At 39.2% G+C, this 19,923-nt stretch overlaps 1 protein-coding gene across 2 annotated transcripts in view; it reads right to left on the minus strand.

The window, feature by feature from the left end:
- Window positions 1-2,154: 2,154 nt before the first annotated feature.
- Window positions 2,155-19,923, minus strand: part of SNTG1 (syntrophin gamma 1) — a 709,317-nt gene continuing 691,548 nt past the window's right edge. For both annotated transcript variants that reach the window (XM_088469763.1, XM_088469762.1), the window contains 3 exons: window positions 10,808-10,900; window positions 8,131-8,241; window positions 2,155-3,052 (listed from right to left, as the gene is read on the minus strand). In XM_088469763.1, coding sequence (XP_088325889.1) covers window positions 2,897-3,052; window positions 8,131-8,241; window positions 10,808-10,900 — 360 coding nt within the window. In that variant the 3' untranslated portion in view covers window positions 2,155-2,896. The remainder of the gene's footprint in view (window positions 3,053-8,130; window positions 8,242-10,807; window positions 10,901-19,923) is intronic.

Here is a 19,923-nt window from a genome sequence, read left to right on the forward strand (position 1 = left end):
GCACCAGGGATGCTGGACACACCCCCAGAGGGATTTTCAGCAAGGACACAGCCTTTTTTAGACCACACCCCTTTTCAGCCTTGCCCTGTGTGAGGGGGATACAGAGTGTGCACCTGGTGTCACCAGACCCGAGGATGCCTCTGCTTGCAGTTGCCATCACAGGCTACCATTTAGATGTTCCCACCATGGACTTAAATTGACCTTTTTCACCATTGAAGTCAATGGGGTAAAGTGTGTTAGACTGGCTGACCACTCACAGCCATTCTGCGGCCAATCACAGCTAATCGGACCCTTTCTCCTGTCGGAGCTGGTTTCGCAGTCCCATGTTTTTGTTTTTTAGCCCCGTGGATGCCTACTTGGACTGCAGAGGACATGATCTACGCTAGGAGTATGTAATTTTGTTTTACAGGTATCGTAGATTCTACTGTACCAGTGGACGTGAATAGCTACAGGGTTTATAAGTGAGTATGCATGAGTGTGAATGTGAGTGTGCATGCATGCTTTAATAAAATTTTACTTTGATGATATTTGTGTGTTATGTGGTTATTTTAATATTTCTTTTGCAGGTGAACTAAATGTACCGGTGACCCTTAATGCTCTGCATGCTGTTAGTAAAGGTTCTTCAAGTACCAGCATGTAGGGGAATCTTGCTGGGACCTCTAGTTCTCCAGCAAAAGACAATATTAATAATTCTATTTTTAACACATACATTTACACAACCAACCTGGTACCCACCGGCCAGGGGTGCCGAGCATATCCCCAGGCTATCAGTCCAGGCTTGAGGTGCCCTGGAGAGGGGGACTCCCTTTATTGGGGGTCCCCACCTCCCCAGGGATCCTTGACCTGGGCTGACTAGCGGTCAGGTGTAATGCTTTGACCTGGGGTCCTGGTGAAAAGTTTTCCCAGCTGTGGCATTGCACCCCCACTTAAAAACCAGCACAAGGCTCTGCTGAGCCTGTCCTGGTTGTGGAAAATACAGGGGACCCCTACTAATTTTGTCCTTTGTATTTCCACAACCAGGACCGGCTCAGCAGAGCCTTGTACTGGTTCTTAAAATACAGGGGAACCCTATAAATTTGTTCCCCTGTATGTTAAGAACCAGAACAGGCTCAAAAGAGCCCGTGCTGATTATGTTTGAGGGAGGGGGGGATGTCATTTTTTTGCTGTTTATATATTTTTTTACACACAGAAGCCTTCATGGATCTCACTGATCTATGAAGGCTACTGTACCTTTTAATGCTAGTCACATTAAAAACATACTTGCCTACCCTCCCGATTCAGCCGAGAGCCTCACGAAAATTGGCTACTGCTCCCAGCCCCACGGAAATGCAGACAAGCCTCCTGGTCCCAGGCAACCCCCCCCCACAGTTACAGTATAGACCCCAACAGCGGGGCGGCGGTGATGCGATTTGCGCTGAATTGCATCATCGTGGCCCCACCCCCTGCTTCACAATGTCATTAATATCAGCATTGTAAAGAGGGGGCGGGGCCACGGGTGACACAATCGCGCTATCACACCCCGTGCTCTGTCCCCAATGACGCGTCATAGCTGGAACATACCCCCTTTTGCAGCGACACGCCCCCCTATTGTGTAAGCCAGACAGCTCGGCAAGTAGGATTAAAAGGCTAATAGTCGGTAAGTATGATTAGAAGGTCGAATTTACATAGGGAAATACTCGCACAGATTTGCCAAAAACTCACAAGTTAACAGGCTATTACATTTGGTGATTTGAGGGACAAATTCAGACCTTTAAATGTGCGAGAAGGTCCAAGTTTGTCCGGCAGCAAAAACTCGGACCCTATTACATTTGGCCCTTTGTGTCCAAATACTGTTCTACTGTACATGTGTATTTTATGCAGTTATTTAACTATAGACAGATAAAACATCAGTCTTTAAAGCTAGAACAAATAGTAGTATAGACTATTTCTAACCCTAAAAATTTGCATTCAGTAATTCAAAAGAGCACATATGGATTAATCAGTAATACTCACCCTTTGGTCAATCCACACAAGTTGAATTACAAAGAGTTCTATAAACAGCTTACACATACTGTAAACACTGTAATGCTGTATTCTGTTTGAGAATCACTAAACATATGTTAGAGTGTTAAATAAAGCAGTTGAACATTCTACATTTTATCAAATGTCTGTATTATGGCTTTTATGCCTCAAACTCTGTAGAAATAATATAGTGTGCAAAAATAAATGAATATGGTAACACAATGCAGAACATACAAATTAATCGTACAGTGCTTAGATTTTTAGTTGTTTAAAATGGTTCTTCTTCACCTTAACATCATGAAATAAAATGAAAGTACTTGTAAAAATTATATTCCGTTGTCAAAATAGCAACATAATATGGGTCCTCGTGCTTTGTTTTCTACTGTAGTTTTTGTTATGTCATAATGGCTTGCCATATAATTATTTCTTCTCTTGTTACATTAGCAACATATATTGTAACCACAAAGTACTGTCAGGAATCATCTCAGATTTGGCACTTTCATTTTGCAGTTTTAGAAAATTAAGTGCTAAATTCATGTTGCCATATTTTTTTTATTATTTTTATGTGTATATTTTTTTAACACTAACATTAAAACACAGAAAATAACAAAAAAATGTCCTCGTTTTCCTGGGCTGTTGTAATGAATACAGGTATGTCCTTGAGTTTCCTGCAAGTGCTGTTTAGTAATATGTTCTGGACTGTTCAATGGGTAATCATCTGAACCCATAATATATTTCTACGGCTTAAAAAATAAATCAGCAACCATTCAGTTCTCCTGAGTTAGAGTTCCAGTTCTCCAATTCCAGACAGTCTGCATTGAATAAATATGAATTCACAGTTTGAGTATCCTCAGTAGATGAGTGTATTTCTTTAGGACATTTAAAGTTGAATACTTCATTTTACAAACACTCGCTGTGGTGCGGCGCAAGAAGTTGATACAGAAGCAGCCCCCTGGCTTTCAACAAAAAGAGGGTCCAAACAAGCGACTTTAGCAGCAAAGAATGAATGAATACAGTGAAGAACAGCAAAAAGATTGGAGAACTCCAGCTCCTGTAGATAAAGGACACAAAAATAAAAATCAATAAAGAACAGAAAAATAAAATGTCATACCCAATGATTTTTAAAAAATGTTTTGAAGTCTTAAGACTTAAATGCACCTCAAAAAGTTTAAATATTATATGTACAATTCACTAACAGCATTCAAAGCAAACATGTAAAACTTCAGGAGCTTATCAGAACTAAATATATTTGAGATAAAGTATTGATTGTGGTGGATGCATTTTTTAGTGACACTCCAAACTAGGATACATAAATTGGATACAAAGATAGGTGAATGGATAAGATCATGGCTGCAGGATAGGAAACAGAGAGTTGTAGAACACGGAGTGTAGTCTCAAGAGAGAAATGTTACCAGTGGAGTACCTCAGGGATCTGTACTTGGACCAGTGCTTTTTAATATCTTTATTTGTGACATTGCAAATGGTATTAAAGGAAAACTATGCTTTTTGCAGATGACACAAAGGTATGCAACAGTGTAGACACACCAGGAGGGGTAAAACAAATGACTGAGGATCTAGGTAGACTAGAGGAATGGTCAAGAATGTGGCAACTACAGTTTAATACCAAAAAATGCAAGATCATGCACTTGGGTCTCAAAAATCCAAAGGCTAAATATAGTATTAACGGCACTATACTGGAAAGTACTGAAGAGGAAAGGGATCTAGGAGTCACTATTTCAAGTGACTTAAAGGCAAGCAAACATTGTAACAAAGCAATGAGGAAGGCAAGTCAGATACTTGGTTGCATAGGGAGAGGAATCAGTAGCAGAAAGAAAGAAGTGATAATACCACTGTATAGGTCATTGGTACGTCCTCATCTTGAATACTGTGTTCAGTTCTGGAGGCCATATTTCCAGAAGGATATTAATACATTAGAGACTGTACAAAGAAGGCAACTACAATGGTGAAGGTCTACACCACAAAATGTACCAGGAAAGGCAAAAAAATCTTAATATGTATAGTTTGGAGAAGGGAAAGGGGGGACATGATAGAAATGTTCAAATATATAAAGGCAAAGGAAGGAGACATTCTTCAAAGAAAAAGAAGTATTAGAACAAGAGGACAAGTTCTGAAACTGGAGGGTGTAGTGGGTACAGGGGAAATTTCTTCACAGAAAGGGAAGTGGACAATAGCCTCCCATCAGAGGTGGTAGAGGCTAAGACAGTAGAGCAATTTAAACATGCATTGGATAGACATAAGGATATCCTTCAGAAGAAGTAAGGATCAATAAGGGTTGAGGTAACAATATGTTTAATAATGGGGCAGACTAGAGGGGCCAAGTGGTTCTTATCTGCCATCACATTCTATGTTTCTAACTTCTTTCCAGTCTTTCTAATGCATTGAAGAACACCATAGATAGCCTCTATTTGTAACAAATGGGTGATAGTAAAAGATAATATTTGCAACGTATACCTGGTGAAAGAGCTGATTTTTTTATATAGATGAGTCTTCTCTTCCTCTTGATATTGAATGTCCACACATTGTCAAGGGTGTATCAAATATTTGCTCACAAAGCATCCAAGGAAGGCATAAAGATTGAATTAAGAGTAAAAAAAGCAAGTATGTTGGAATGTAAAGGGTGGTCCAAAAACTCCATAGGGAAAATTCCATACATAGGGAGATTTAAAACTTTTTAACAAAATCTATATTTATTCATAAATACTTTATTCACAAAATGCAGATGCACTTTAAGAATGCCTTCGTCAAAATAAGAATGTATAGAAATCATTCTGATGGCCACATGAGGAAGCTGTCACAAGGTTACAGTGGAATTTAACAGGAAATGTAGCAAGAACAACACACACATCACTGTTGCCGAACATATTGAGAAGTTCACGAAGACTGGAAGTGTGTGTTTCCTATATGTGTTTTCAAAGCAATGGCAATCGTATAAAGCATATTTTGTGAATAAAGTTATTATTTATTATTTAAAAAGAGTTTTAATTTCCCCAATGTATGGATTTTTCCATATGTACAATATGCGACTTTTAGACATCCCTGTATATTCCACACACTTGTTACTCTCCTGGAGAGTGGAGAATGTGTGGTCAACATTCACTACAGTATGTATAAAATGAGTACAATATGTCAACCTCACAATGCCAGCATCAGGATCCTGACATGAATGTAATGTTACCAGTGCAGGTGTTATGAGTATGTCCTTGCACCGTGTCACAACCAAAAGGAGTCTAGATCCTTGTCTCAACTCCCAAAAAATGATTGGAATTTTGAGAGGTATGAGCAAATATTGTAGAGTGCTACCCTATTGCAAAGTACTGAATTAACCCTATTATCAGTCTTACAATTGACATTGCTACCCCATTGACAGTCAACTGCAGAGAAATACTGCTATTGGCAGTCATAGTGCAGTGGTTACTCTCCATCTGCTATCCTGGACATCACAAATTGAAGAGAATACATGAGAGACAGAAGAGCTTATTCTAACTTTTATTTAGAGAAGTGCTTAATGTTATATATACAATTTTATATTATTATTATTATTGTTTTTAGTTTTTAACATTAAAAATAGAGATGAGCAGTACAAAAACCGAACACAATCAAACTTATTCTCTTTCCCTGAGAATCCTCTCCCAGTACTTCTCAGGGTATTTTTCACAAAAAATACCCTTTGAAACTATGCATGTGCTGCCAGATAACCCCTCCGCCATACACTACACTAAGCTTACACTTACCTCTATACAGGTGATCTAGAGAGCTCCTTGGTGATCCGATCATCTGATCACTGGACTCAGCTCCTGCTCTGCTCTGTCATCTGATCTGTACTGGAAAGTGAGATACTAGCTGGGACATCACAGCAGATCAGATGACCGGGGCACAGCCCAGTAATCAGATGAACGGGGTATCTCACCGGATAACCGATCACTGAATGGAGGTACTTTTGTTAACTATTTTTTTTCACTGTGATGAGCCTGTTTTCTATTTAGAAAGACATGGCTGATCACATAATCCTACTACAGGCAAAGCAGGAGTAGGGAAAAAGGAGGGAATACTGCATAATGCCATCTCTAGATAATGTTATTATTGCAGGGCTACTTCTGCTATGTTTATTACAATTTTATTTTAGTAAATTTGAGCAGATCACATTTCCCATTAAAAGTATGGGAAATTTGATTTGCTTACTAAAATAATGCGAATTTAGGGCTTGGAGAATAATTTTGTAATATCTCATACAAATGCCCTTTCATACATTTCTGTAGTACTAAAATAATTTAAAAAGGGTATATAAAATGTAAAAAAACAACACATTTTGAATAAATTGTACATACAGTATACAGTACAATATATCTAACATATTAAAATTTAGGACACAATTTAAATTGACACTAAAACTGCTGTATAGTCCACTTATGCTATCCTATACTAGGATTCAGGGACATACTTTTTCATTTTGTTATCAGGGTTCTACTGTGATGCAAGGGGCTAGAGATCCCTGGGCTACTGCTTTCCTTATGTGTCTAGTTGTCACCCTTATATCCTGACCTTCCACTGCATTAGAAAACATTTTACAAGTATCCTCGAAAGTCAGTGCAAGTATCCCTGGGGGTAGTAGGACCCCAAGATGAGAACTACTGAAATATATATAATGACAAAGTAAAAGTTATGGGTAAATTTTAAATATCAGGCTATTCTGCCAATATTGCAAACGATAATTAATCACTGTTTACTATATATATATATATATATGTATATATATATATATATATATATACACAGTATATATATATATATATATATAATTGTCATATAGTATAATTCAATTATACTGTATACTAGTGTTTGCCCGCAGCTTTGCTTGTGTAGTAGTCTGTTATTGCTCAGTGGGACTAATTTTAAGGATAATAGTGGCATCTAATATTGTGGTGTATATTTTATATTGCAGACGTTGATCACAAAAAGTCTTTGTAAAAAATATTTACAGTTTTTTCTTCAGGGATTAACAATATGCTTGGGGCTACTAAATTGTGAGTAAGCCACGTAACCTACAGTAACACTGGAAGGTTGCAAGTAACATGAGCAGTGATCCTATGATCCTATGATATGTAGTACTTGTCTTGATGTGCCATCTGGATTGACATGTATACTGCAACTTCATAAATCAAAATAAGTTGCCTGATTAGTACTTACAGTATAAATGCATTCATATATAACTGTTTGTGCTCAGGGTTTGCTATAAATATATATATATATATATATATATATATGCATATAAATGTCCCGGCACTCCGTAAGCCCAAATCCGGGCAAATACCTTGCTCCAGGTGCCTTCAATGAGGCGGAGATTACTCCCCTCTATACAGTCCACGGTGAAATAGCGGCACTCAGGAGTCTTCACAATAAGGTGAAACAACATGTTTAATTCAACATTTCGGGATACGGAGACCCCGTCTTCTGTGTGTTCCTGAAGACGGGGTCTCCGTATCCTGAAACGTTGAATTAAACATGTTGTTTCACCTTATTGTGAAGACTCCTGAGTGCCGCTATTTCACCGTGGACTATATATATATATATATATATACATATAGTAATTTTGAACTTGAGGAGCCTGTGAAAATTCTGATAAAATGTTTTGTCTCCATAGTTCAATAACAATCCCTAAAAGTATATTTCTCCCAAAAATATATATATATTTATACATCCAGTCATTTTTGGCTTGAGGAGCCTGAACACTACACATGCCAAGTGTCAAGCATCTGTTTTTTCCTTTATTGCTCCTCTCCCTGATCAAGATAATAACTCAGTTTCTCTCCAAGTGACTAAGCTATACAATATCGAAAACGCAATCCAAATTCATCCCATAGTTTTTGCATGATGCCAGAATGAAGAGACAGACAGACATACAAAATTAAAGAAAAAAATGTTTGTCTCCATAGTTCATACACAGTCCCAAGGAGTGAATTTTTCCCCAAAATATTCTATGTACAGACACAACCATAACAACTTTATTACAAGGATAGATTGCTCGTTGTATAGTTCCATAGATTGGTGCACACATTTCATAGACTACTCACTTTATTTATAATTTTAAGAACCACAGAAGTCCATTATTACCTTCGCTTCAATTTGTTTTGTATCTTGATTCTGGAACAAAAACTTTATTTTACTTTTGCCATCATCTGAAGAGCCTTTCAGGTGAGAAAATTTATACCTCCAAAGTATAGCCTTAGAAATAAATCAAAAGAAAAGAAGGACAGGAAGTCAACAACTAGAAAAATGTATACAGCAAATTGAAATGTAAATTATTAAAACTCTTCTCGTCTTAGGCAATTTATTTTTTTATTATTTTTATAAGCTTACACATATTCACACAATTTTCTTAAATGGTAGATTAACATGAATACATTTTAAAATGAAAGGTTCTAAAAAATCCATTGAGCAACAAGCAATCAGTCTACTATTGCCTTCATGATGTGAATAAATAGAAAGCCATTTAGACTTTATAAAGGGCATAGGAAATCAGAAAAATAAATTTTTACCATTCAGGCAGTCTTAGAATGTCAAACTGACTATTTATTTATCTGTGGCCTTACAACAACGGTCAAACCCTTTACATTTTATGTATACTTTAATGACATTGTTCAAATTTTCTTTATTACTGTTCTTTTTTCAATGTTTTAATCTATCTTGGAAGAAGAAAAGTGGAAACTATTCATTTCAGATTATTTGCATACAGTAAATAATTGATTAAACTAATTTTCCACTATTTTAATTTTTTTTTCATGGAGAACAAAAAATGTATTTCATCAATTAACCCATATAGCCACTTCCAAATATCTATATGCCTTTTTTGAAGTTAGCTGAATAGTGATAAACAAAAAATAAGACCTAGTCAATCAACTACTGTAGTATTTTGATGCATACAGTATTTTAAAGAGTATTTAAGGATAATGAGATTTTATAATTTGCCATAATCTATTTTGCCTTAAATAAACAATGGATCTATATTCTTATGTAAACTATAACATAAGAAAATAAAATAACTGACAAAAAATAAAACACATTTAATGAAAGAATGAGTTTTACTGATGCAAGGGAGGTGATCATTTTGTAAATTACATTTTCTAATTTGCCATATGCTGTATTTTATTTTTTGTTAACATACAGGCATGGTCATTGGTATCTTGGCCATAGGCATCTCCTGGAGTTTGCCAATGCCAAAATGCAACTGACCATTTTTCCCAGTCTTATTTATTTTTTCTAAACTAGGAAGGTTGGAGACATTTCCAGTGCCCATGAATGGGTAGCTTGGATTCATTAGAGCTAGCTCTGGCCTATAAATACCACATTTTGTATAAGGAACTGACTGTGTATATGTATGTATATTTACAAATCTTCAGAACCACTTAGGCTGGGTACACACTAGGACGACGGATTAGTCTGCAGACCAATCCACCATCGTGGCAGCCGATTGGTAAGCTATACACACTTATCAATCAACCACTAGATGTGTCTGGGCTGACAACACAACTGAATGGGCAATTAAATTTGCCCGCCCAGTTTAGATGTCAGTGTCGGCGGTCCATGCAGCAAGTGGAAGGGTGGTCAGCAGTTCACCCGTACACACAGCCAGATGCACCAATATACTGTATATCTTTCAGATATATTGGCAAAAGAAAAATAGTAGGTGGCGCTGAACACAAAAGCAAAATAACCAATGAATGTAAAATATCTTATTTATTAAAAAGCATATATATGTATATTTAATATCAAAAGTACAATTGCATAAAATCTAAAAACACGACTGGGAATGTATGCAATACTTTATATCCGAGTTCCAAATTGCATATATATTGCATGTAATGATACACTATTAAAGGACAAAAGTGTTAGGTCTAATAAATAGTCTGAATCTCAGCCATTGTTACTCTGCCCCAGTTATATTTATGGGCTATACTTGCCGTTAAGACACCTTAGTGTCAGTGCATTGGGAACGCTGCTCCTGTCTGTGATCAGGTGAATCCGCAGCTGTGCAGAGAAGTGCAGGAAAACTCAGTGGAAGATGTGATAAATAATGTTATGATAGGGCAGTGCTCCAGGATGTTAGTGACTGTAGCTGAATGGTAATAAACAGAGCACCAAATAACAACCAATCTTTACACGGTGGGCAGAGTCCCTGCCAAGGCCACATACAGTGCTATAGGTTTGGGGACCGATGATACTGCTGACAACTGGCTTAGGCTGTAATAATATTGCGGCTGGTGCACAGTCAGCTCCCTATGCTGGGGGAGTCAGTGTAAGCTTTGCCAAATGCAGTACAGTCCCGTGCTAAGGATCAATGAATATGCAGAGTGCACAGCCAGATACTGTAGATGGTACAGTAATGAGGTAGATACGAGATTCGTATATTCCTGCTGGCTGTAAATATCAAAAGGTTTAAAAGTGGTGAACATAAGCAGCAATCCCAGTAGAGTAAAAGTCTGTATCCCTCAATGCATTTCATTGCAAACTGCAGCTCCTTTAGGAGGCTGATATATTAGGCATAGACTGTGCTGCAGGGCAGACCTGATACAGTATCTCTGTGAACAATGTGGTTCGCAGACATATCGGATGTGCACGCCTGCCGATGTATTCTCAATATATCTCTCATTGATAGAATGAGCAATATATCACTAAGTGTGTACCCAGCATAAGAGTCACGTACTGCGTTTTTAGTTAGAGGAGCATTTCCTTTTAAATATGGCAACCAGCTGCAGTGGGTAAAAGATGGAATTTTGGTCTAATACATTACCTTTGTTGCTGCATCAAAGCAGATGAATCCCATGCTAAAGTCAATGGTGAGGCCCATAAGATGACTTTCAATTACACAGGCGTATGTCTTGCACTGGAAAAATATAATAATGCTATTAGCAGTGACTAATTTACTGTACAAAAAAGGTAATGAATAAGTGCAAGTATATAAATCATTTTGATTTCCACAAAATAATAGATGACATGCATTAGATTCTATACCAAATAAATATTTTAAAAAATAATAATATATATTTGGTACAATAGGTAAGAATTTTCTATGAGAACACAACGATATTATAACATTACTCATTTAAATATGAGCACAATGATTGTTAATAAAAAATATTAAAGTTTTATAAAGAAAGGTCCATTTATTCACCCACAAATCAAATACTGTAGATGTAAAATAGTAATTCAGATATAAGATAATTATATGCCCTCCCCAATTAATACTTGGACGGTGGATAAGATCACCTGCATAAGGCCATTATTGTAGTCTAATTATACATGTCTTAATATATATTTTACAATGGGGCAATAGCAATAAATACGGCACTACCATTGACAAGTAGCCGTTGTATTGTCCCCTTCAGTGTGCATTATTATCAGTTAGTTTCAGAACAGCAATATATAGAAAAGTTGTCCATTTATAGAGTCCTGATTTATGCTCATGAGTATTCTCTCTGATGGGAGTCTGGAGTGGCAGTAATATATAGCACTATATATTAAATAATTAGCCACTGCAGTATCTCCATGTAGTATTATATTATAGTTTGAGTGTTCATGAATGGTTTGATAAATTCCTCACAATAGAAAAAAAAATTAATATACGGTAAGTAATCACTCTGAGCCTCAATTATTAACAAACTGTATCATTCACAATGAGTGATAAACTCATTGCAGATGATAAATGGTGCTCAAGCCAATCAGCTCCCAACTGTCGTTTTTCAAACAAGTGACAGTTGGGAGCTGAATGGCTGGAGCACCATAATCATTCACAATGAGTTTTATCATTAGTTTTATCGTTAAAAAATAACGTCATTAGGGTGCCATTACTAGTAGTGCTGTTAGGCACTGTCTTGTGTGTTGAGGCACTGTGTAAAAAAATTACATCATAAGGGAGCCATTACTAGGAGCAATGTGAGGCACTGTGTTGTGTGTTCAGGCGCTGTTAAAAAAATACAATAAAACTGTTGGGTGTTAAAAATACAGAATAATGGTATAACATACCTTCGATAATTCTTTTTTGTTGAGGTCCACAGAGTCCACATAGATCTACATTGGGGGGGGTATGTAGTTGGATCGGATCCAACGCACCAAACAGCAAAGCTTTGGAGCTCCCAGCATGCACTGGTGCTCCTCCCTATGTACCCAGCCACAGGCATTCAGTTTGTAACCAAGCCTAACAGCAAGATACGGAGAGTGGATAAGGAAGAAAAATTGCACAAGAAACACTCAACGTTACTTAAAGGGAATCTGTGAAAAAAAGCTGAAGAACAGATCCCAACTGAAGCCAGGTGCGTCAGGGTGGGTGCCCTGTGGACCTTGAAGAAAAATAATTATCCAATGTATGTAATACCATAATTCTATATTTCTTCTTTGGGTTCCATAGGGTCCACAGGATCTACCTTGGGGACATTCTAAAGCAGTTCCCTTAAGGGTGGGGATGCTCCTGTGCAGAGAGGAGAATCTGCCACCCAAAGGAAGCATCCTGGGAGGCAAACGTATCAAAAGCAAAGAATTTGATAAAAATATTAATGTATGACCAAGTGGCTGCCTTGAAAAGCTGTTCAGTTGAGGCGCCATGTCTTACCACCCACGATGGCCCAACAGACCGAGTGGAATGTGCTGTCACCTTGTTAGGAACAGGGAGACCAGCCTGTGTATAGATGTGAGAAATAGTCATACGAAGCCAGTGAGCCAATGTCTGTTTGTTTGCTGGCCAACCTCTTCTGTGAAATCCATATAGCACAAAGAGAGAATCTGATTTACTGGTGGAACTGTTCCAATCCACGTAAATACAAAGTTCTCAAACCACATCCAAAGCAACTTCACGTGTAGACTGGTCTGAAGACTTGAAGACCGGGACTACAATTTCCTCATTTATATGAAAACAGGAAACCACCTTTGGGAGGTAGCCCGCCTTGGTAAGGAGGATCGCTCTATTTGGATAAAAGATCAAATATAGAGAACAACATGATAATGCTGACAAGTCAGAAACTCTGCGAGCTGAAGAGATGGCGAGAAGAAAAAGTGTCTTCGCAGTCAGCCATTTCAAGTCCACCTTATCCAAGCATTCAAAGGGAAGTGACTGCAGTGCCCTGAGAGCCAAAGACAAATCCCATGGTGTCACCGGTGGGAGAAATGGAGGTTTCAGCTGCAAAACCCCCTGTAAGAATGCTCTAACATCCGGCAGGGGAGCAATCTTGCGCTGCATCCAAACTATGAAAGCCAAAACTTGGATTCTCATGGTAGCCAGGTGAAGACCTAAGTCTAATACAGCCTGAAGAAAACCTAGTATTCTCAATACCCTGAAAACTTTAAAGTCATATTTTCTGAAGGAACACCAAAGAAAAAATGACCGACAAATTATGTGATATATGCGAGCAGAAGCAGGCTTCTTTGCTCTCAGCATTGTCTGAATCACAGAAGCAGAGAAACCCCAGGCCTTTAAGATGGATGACTCAAGAGCCTTGCCATCAAAGCCAGCTGAGGTAAATCCTGGTAAAGACAGGGACCCTGCATTAGCAATCCTGTCTTAGAGGCAGTGGAAGTGGACTGTCTGCAGATAGACTTGTCAGATCAGAGAACCAATGCCTCCGGGGCCAGGCAAAGGCTATTAGTATAATCCTCCTTCCCTCCTGCTTAAACTTTCTGACGACTCTTGAGAGGATGGAGATTGGAGGAAACAGGTATACCAACCTAAAGTTCCATCTCACTGGCAGAACATCCATGAAAGCAGCTGAGGGGTTCCTTGTTCTGTACCCATACCTGGGGATCTTGTGGTTGTGATGTGATGCCATGAGATCTATGTCCAGTAATCCCCACCTGTCCACCAGGACTTGAAACACTGTTTGCTTGCAAAGTAGATTGTGCATATGAGACTGTAGTGCTACAATCTTGTCCTCTGGAAGAAAAACCATCTGTCCCAGAGAGTCCACCAGCACCCCCAAGTGCACCATCTGCTGAGTTGGAGAAAGAAAATACTTTTTCCAATTGATCATCTAGCCGTGCTCCTGTAGGCAGACAATGGTCGTCCGAAGATGACATTGTAACATCTCCTGAGATTGTGCCAATATCAGGAGGTCATCTAGATATGGCAGTATTCTGAGACAAGCCATCATGACTGCCATTATCTTGGTAAATACTCAAGGGGCTGTGGCCAGACCGAAGGGTAGAGCCTGGAATAGATAATGTTGCTGTTCCACCATGAACCTGAGAAAGGCCTGGTGGGCTTTTGCACTCGGGACATGCAGATATACATCTTGTATGTCCAGTGAGACCATGAAGTCTCCAGGCTCCATCACCAGCATAATTGACCGTAGAGTTTCCATACAGAATTTGGGCACATGGATGATCTGTTAAGAGACTTCAGATTCAGGATAGGGTGGTGAGACTCATTGGGTTTTTGAATCAAAAATACATTTGAGTAATAACTCCTTTCCTGTTGCATCACAGGAATGGGGACTATGACTCCTGACCTCAGGAGTGCCCCAATATACTCTAGGTAGGCCAAAGCTCTGACCGGCTCTGTAGGAAGATTTGTAGCAACAAACCTCTGCGGAGGATGCCTTAGGAATGTAATGACATAATCCTGAGAGACCAGCTCTCGCACCCAGGCATCTGTAGTTGTCTGCTGCCAGGCCTGGGAGAACTGTAAAAGTCGGCCCCCAACCCTGACATCTTCCAGGGGGAGGCCCGCCCCATCAGACAGTAGACTTACCATCTGGCTTGGCTGCCGGGAATTTAATAGACAAAGGTTTCTTGGGCTGCAGTTCCTTGTGGGACTGACTATGTCTGGCCGTGGACTGTTTCTTTGTCCTACCTTGTGGACGAAAGAACCGAGATGACAACTGCCTCCTAGAGGTAGATGTAGATGGCAATTCAGCAGACTTTGGTATTGCCAAAGAAGTAATTATGTCATCTAAACCTGGCCCAAACAGTACCTTCCCTGCAAAAGGCAAAGATTCCAGAGCCTTCTCAGACCCTGCATTCCCCTTCCAGGTCTTTAGCCAAAGGGGTCTTTGGGCTGCAATTGAGTTAGCCGAGACCCAAGAAGCCAGGATGCCTGTGTCAATTCCCGCTACCCCCATATACATAGCTGCTTCCCGCATCTGCCCAAGAAGGGACTGCTGCTCTCTGGAGGATACTATAGTTGATCCAACCAGAGATTTCGTCCACTCCTCCATAGCCTTGGCTACCAAAACTACAACCATAGCTGGCCTAGTAACAGCTCCAGATAGTGAAAACATTGATTTCAAGTGATTATCCAGTTTTCTATCCGTAACCTCTTTTAAAGAGGATGCTGCAGGAATAGGCAATGTAGCGCTCCTGATTAATCTTGTCACATGAGCATCTATCGTTGAGGGAATTTCCCATTTATTACACACTCCTAGTGCAAATGGGTACCAAGTGGTTATATTCCTTGTGGCATGAAAATGCTTACCAGGAGTATCCCATGCTTCGGACATGAGATTCGACAGCTGCCCAGAATGAGGGAAATAATTCTTAGTCACTGCCTGATGCTTAAAGATTGGCTCCTTAGATGCCAACGACACCTCCTCTTCCTCCATACTGAGGACAGACCTGACTGCTCTTACTAGAGAGGGAATATCCACCAGGGACTGATAGTCCTCTTTCACTGAGACAGACCCAGAACTCTGAGTATCAGAGTCTGATGAGGAGGTCGAGTCAGACTCGTGAGGCAACACATGATGAGAACCTCTTTTATGCCCCTGCTTTTTTTTACTACCACTGGTCTATCCACCTACGGAGAGACTGAAGATGGCAGCATACTCTGACTAGAATGAGCAGGAAAATGACCCCAACAGGGATTCATGGGGGGCACATGAATGATGCACATGCTTTGCGTACCCCATAGCATGAGGCACTACAGCAGTCGGAGCCCGTACTTCCGTGGCCTTGCCTATTAAATAGGACAAAACCTCAAGGGTAAAGAATTTCCATGATGACACTGGTGCTGGTACAGGTGTACCAGATATATTGGATAGCTGTTTGCAACAGTTATAACATAACTCAAACTTGTTAACATCCTGGTCCAATAAGCCTGCCAAACAGGACTTACAGGGAATAAGCACTGGAGGGCTCCCATTCTCTCCTGTACCTTCAGACATGACAATGTATAAATGGTACAAGGTATACAATATAAATGCAATGTGACTTTGTATCAATGAGACACCCCACACACCTTCAGAGGGATGAGGAAAAACAGAGATAGTTGTACATGACAGTTTTAAAAAAGTAGGCAGCGTACACACAGCAGCTAGCATACAGTCACATACAATGCATAAATACACAGATTTGCTACAGCAATATGGACTCAGGATCAACTGACCAGCCCCAAGGGGGTAATGGTAGAATATAGAGTGCACTATATGCCAAACCCAAGGGAAAGGTATATAGAGAGACAGACCAAACCTCTGAGACCAACTGCTTCAGTGCATGGACCAACACTAAACTGCGCATGTCTCACACACAAGGTGGTCAATTATAGCAATCCAAATGCCGGAATCCATAACTGGAAGTTTGCATCTGGGGGGAAGAGCAGCCGGGGGATCGCCTAACTCCCCATGGCTGCTATTTTGACGGCTGGGTATGCTGACCTCACGGCAGTAAGACGTTGACTAGTGTGCTCTAGTACGTCCTACCACCCATCCCTGGCGACAGATGATATGGCCCTGGCTGCCTTAGTGAGGACACATTACATGAGGCCTTCACCCACAGCCGCCTCTGAGGCGTCTCAACACCGGAGTTGGGGGACTGCTACACGCATGATTCCCCAAGAGGAATCGCTTACCTGCAATCTCTGTGACCCGACCACAGTCCTGGGACTCAGCAAACGCAGCAAGCCAAGCCACTCTGAGGCCTGCGAGAACCTCAGGGTGTATAGCGGTGCTGGTGTTTCAGTGTTGGCAGAGGTAGAAGGAGTCAAGGTGCAAGCGTCTTTCACTGGCCTGGTACCGCCAAACTCTGAAGTTAAAAAAAAACTTACTGTAAAACATAAAAGAAAAAAGCCTAGTACTGCCTAGCAGTCCCGCTGTTATAACAGGTGTGTCTTGCCATGCACCAAACAAAAAAAATGAATGCCTGTGGATGGGGGTGGTGTATATAGGGAGGAGGACCAGTGCTTGCTAGGAGCTCCAAAAGCTTTGGTGTTTGGTGCATTGGATGCGAACCAACTACATACCCCCCCAAGGTAGATCCTGTGAACCCTATGGAATCCAAAGAAGAAAATATTACTTTATTAGGTGACTACCATTACTAGGAGGGCTGTGAGTCGATATGGATAAGTTGACAGAAGAGCAGGAGCAGCAAATTCTGCAGCTGTTGCCAACAGTCATTATAGTACTTCAACATCTACAGTACCAAAGGTGGTCCAGGGGAAATAAAGTTTAACAAAGGGACCTGAAATCTAAACAATATTTTGCATTGTTAAAGAAAACATCACCTCTCAAAATAAAGGGAACATTTACTGTCCAAAAATATAAAATTGTGAAATTTGACACTTGTACCAAGCCTCAATCTGAAACACTAAGCATCAATAGAATGGTGGAGGATTATTTTAATGACAATATACAAATTAGTATGTCATACACTACTTTTGATTACTGGGAGGAATAAAGGCAATTTGGAGCCCCTTGTAAAAACTAGCTTTGGTATACTGAAGCTGCTTACCCTCTAGTGTATACTCGGAAAGCGTGTTTAGTACAGCCGGGAACCTTGTGAGCAAAGGAGGTGATTTCCTCAAAATGTGGAAAAACTGATGTTCATAAAAAATAACTACAAATACTATGAAGAAGACCTTTTCCGCCAATTAAAAGAAAGTAAAGAAACTTCTGTAATGGTGGATTGCAGTGGGGATGAGCTAATATTAGGTGATGATGATATTAACAAGACTGAGGAAGGTGAGGATGATAATGTGTTCTTTTCATTATGGGCTGTATTTTTGGGGGGCATTGATCATGGTCTTCTGTCTCTCGCAGGTCTATCCTTTACCAGCTCATGCATTTTATCAACCTGTCTTGTGTGTGCATGTGTGCAATATGTACTATATTTTTGTGGGGTTTTGTTGACAGTCTTCTGTCTCTCGCAAGGCCATTGGAATCTCGTATACTCCTGAGGCCTGTGATTTGCTGCATGGATCAGTTTGCATTTGTATTAAATGAAAGGTAAATTCACATTTGTATGCTTGTGTTTTATTAGTTTGCTCCACATCTCAAATTTTATTTTCTTAACCAATCAATGCTTAACCTGTCTTCAACTACAGACTCCACCACCATTTCCCTGTACTGCCTCTGTTCTAGTTGTTGATTAAAGAAAACATTCTTTCTATTAGGTCGTATAGTTTAATAAATTGCCATACTGTCTGCCACTGCTGTGTCGCAATGTATCATAAATATACTATATTCTTTTAAACTACTGTGTGTGTTTGTGCCACTGCTCTGTTGCTTAGTTTAGCCAGTCAGCCTCTGGCCAATATTCGTGAACAAAATTGTGAGCTGTGAGGTGGTCAAAATTGATTGGAAATGTTATTGAAGTTAATAATACTGGAGGAACAAACATAGGCCCAAATTACATGATTTTAGCTGTTTTTATCAATTTAAAAAAAATTCCTGATCCATAACCAAAGCACTTGAGGGTGCTTTTGGCAAAACCAAAGCAAGATAATGAATTAAAACCAAAACCAGAACCAAAAAATGGGAGCCTGCATCTCTAGTAACAACTGGTATTTAAAATCTTGTATCTCTAGTAACAACTGGTATTTAAAATCTTGTATTATAAGAATCATAATGATTTGGTTTGTATTGATCATGTGTTTAATTCTGAAACTGTTGGATGTATTTAACATCATTTTATTATTTTTGATCATATCATATTTGTCATATATTCAAATAAATTTTACAATAAAGAAATAAAATATTTTGCAATTCACTGGCAATATGTGCTAAATTTTGTTTAATTTCTATTTGTGGATATAGAGAACTAGCATCTTAATTCAGGGATTGATCAAATCCCTTCCAGACTCCTCTCAGATCATTGGAAAGTTTCAAACTAAAGTATAACATGGTCTCCAATGAGTATTATACTTTTAGCAAATCGGCAGCTGTGGAACAGGTGAGAAAAGTTTCATCCTATTTCTCGGTATCTGTCTAAAGTATTCATTTAATTAGATCTCAATAGACAATATAAATAGGAAACATTACTAATGTCTGCAGTTCTTGCATTTGGATCATACTGTAAGTTTTTTCTTCTGTGGGATTTCAAGAATGAAGGGGTTGAGAGAGTAAAAAACATTTATAAAAATTGTTTTTTTGTGAATAAAATACACTAAAATCCATAAATGTTTCAAGTGACATGACATCAATAACACACTAGTATGCACCACTGCATGTAATAACTAATATAATAATTGCTTTCTGATGTAGCTTGGAACACACAGCATGCTTAGCATTGAGACAAATGATACTAAAATCAGTAATGTTCAAATATGTATATACATTGTAATTTATTGATTCTGACAGTGTTCCATCAGGAATGGCATGATTTATTATTTGTTTCCGTCTCTTTTTATAGCATTATATTAAGATTGCTCAACTACATAAGCAAAAGCTTCAAATTGGTATTATTTCAAGTTCATCATGACAGTCATATTTTTTTCTCTGCTCTTCAAACTTCCTGCTGCTTAATCTATATCCCGCTATGCACACATTGCTTGATCAAACTTACTGTATAAAGAGTGAGCTGGGTCAGCCTAGGGGGAGGGAGGCAAGGAAGGAAGTTCTGCTTGAGCGACTCAGAGGAGATTTAAAAAGAGTTGTTCTAATAGTAAGCACCGCGGCCGGTATGAGGGGCCATACAGCCACCCCTAGCATT

The sequence above is a fragment of the Taudactylus pleione genome, unplaced genomic scaffold (genome assembly GCF_031769625.1).
Source record: "Taudactylus pleione unplaced genomic scaffold, aTauple2 ptg000093l, whole genome shotgun sequence".
NCBI lineage: Eukaryota > Metazoa > Chordata > Amphibia > Anura > Myobatrachidae > Taudactylus > Taudactylus pleione.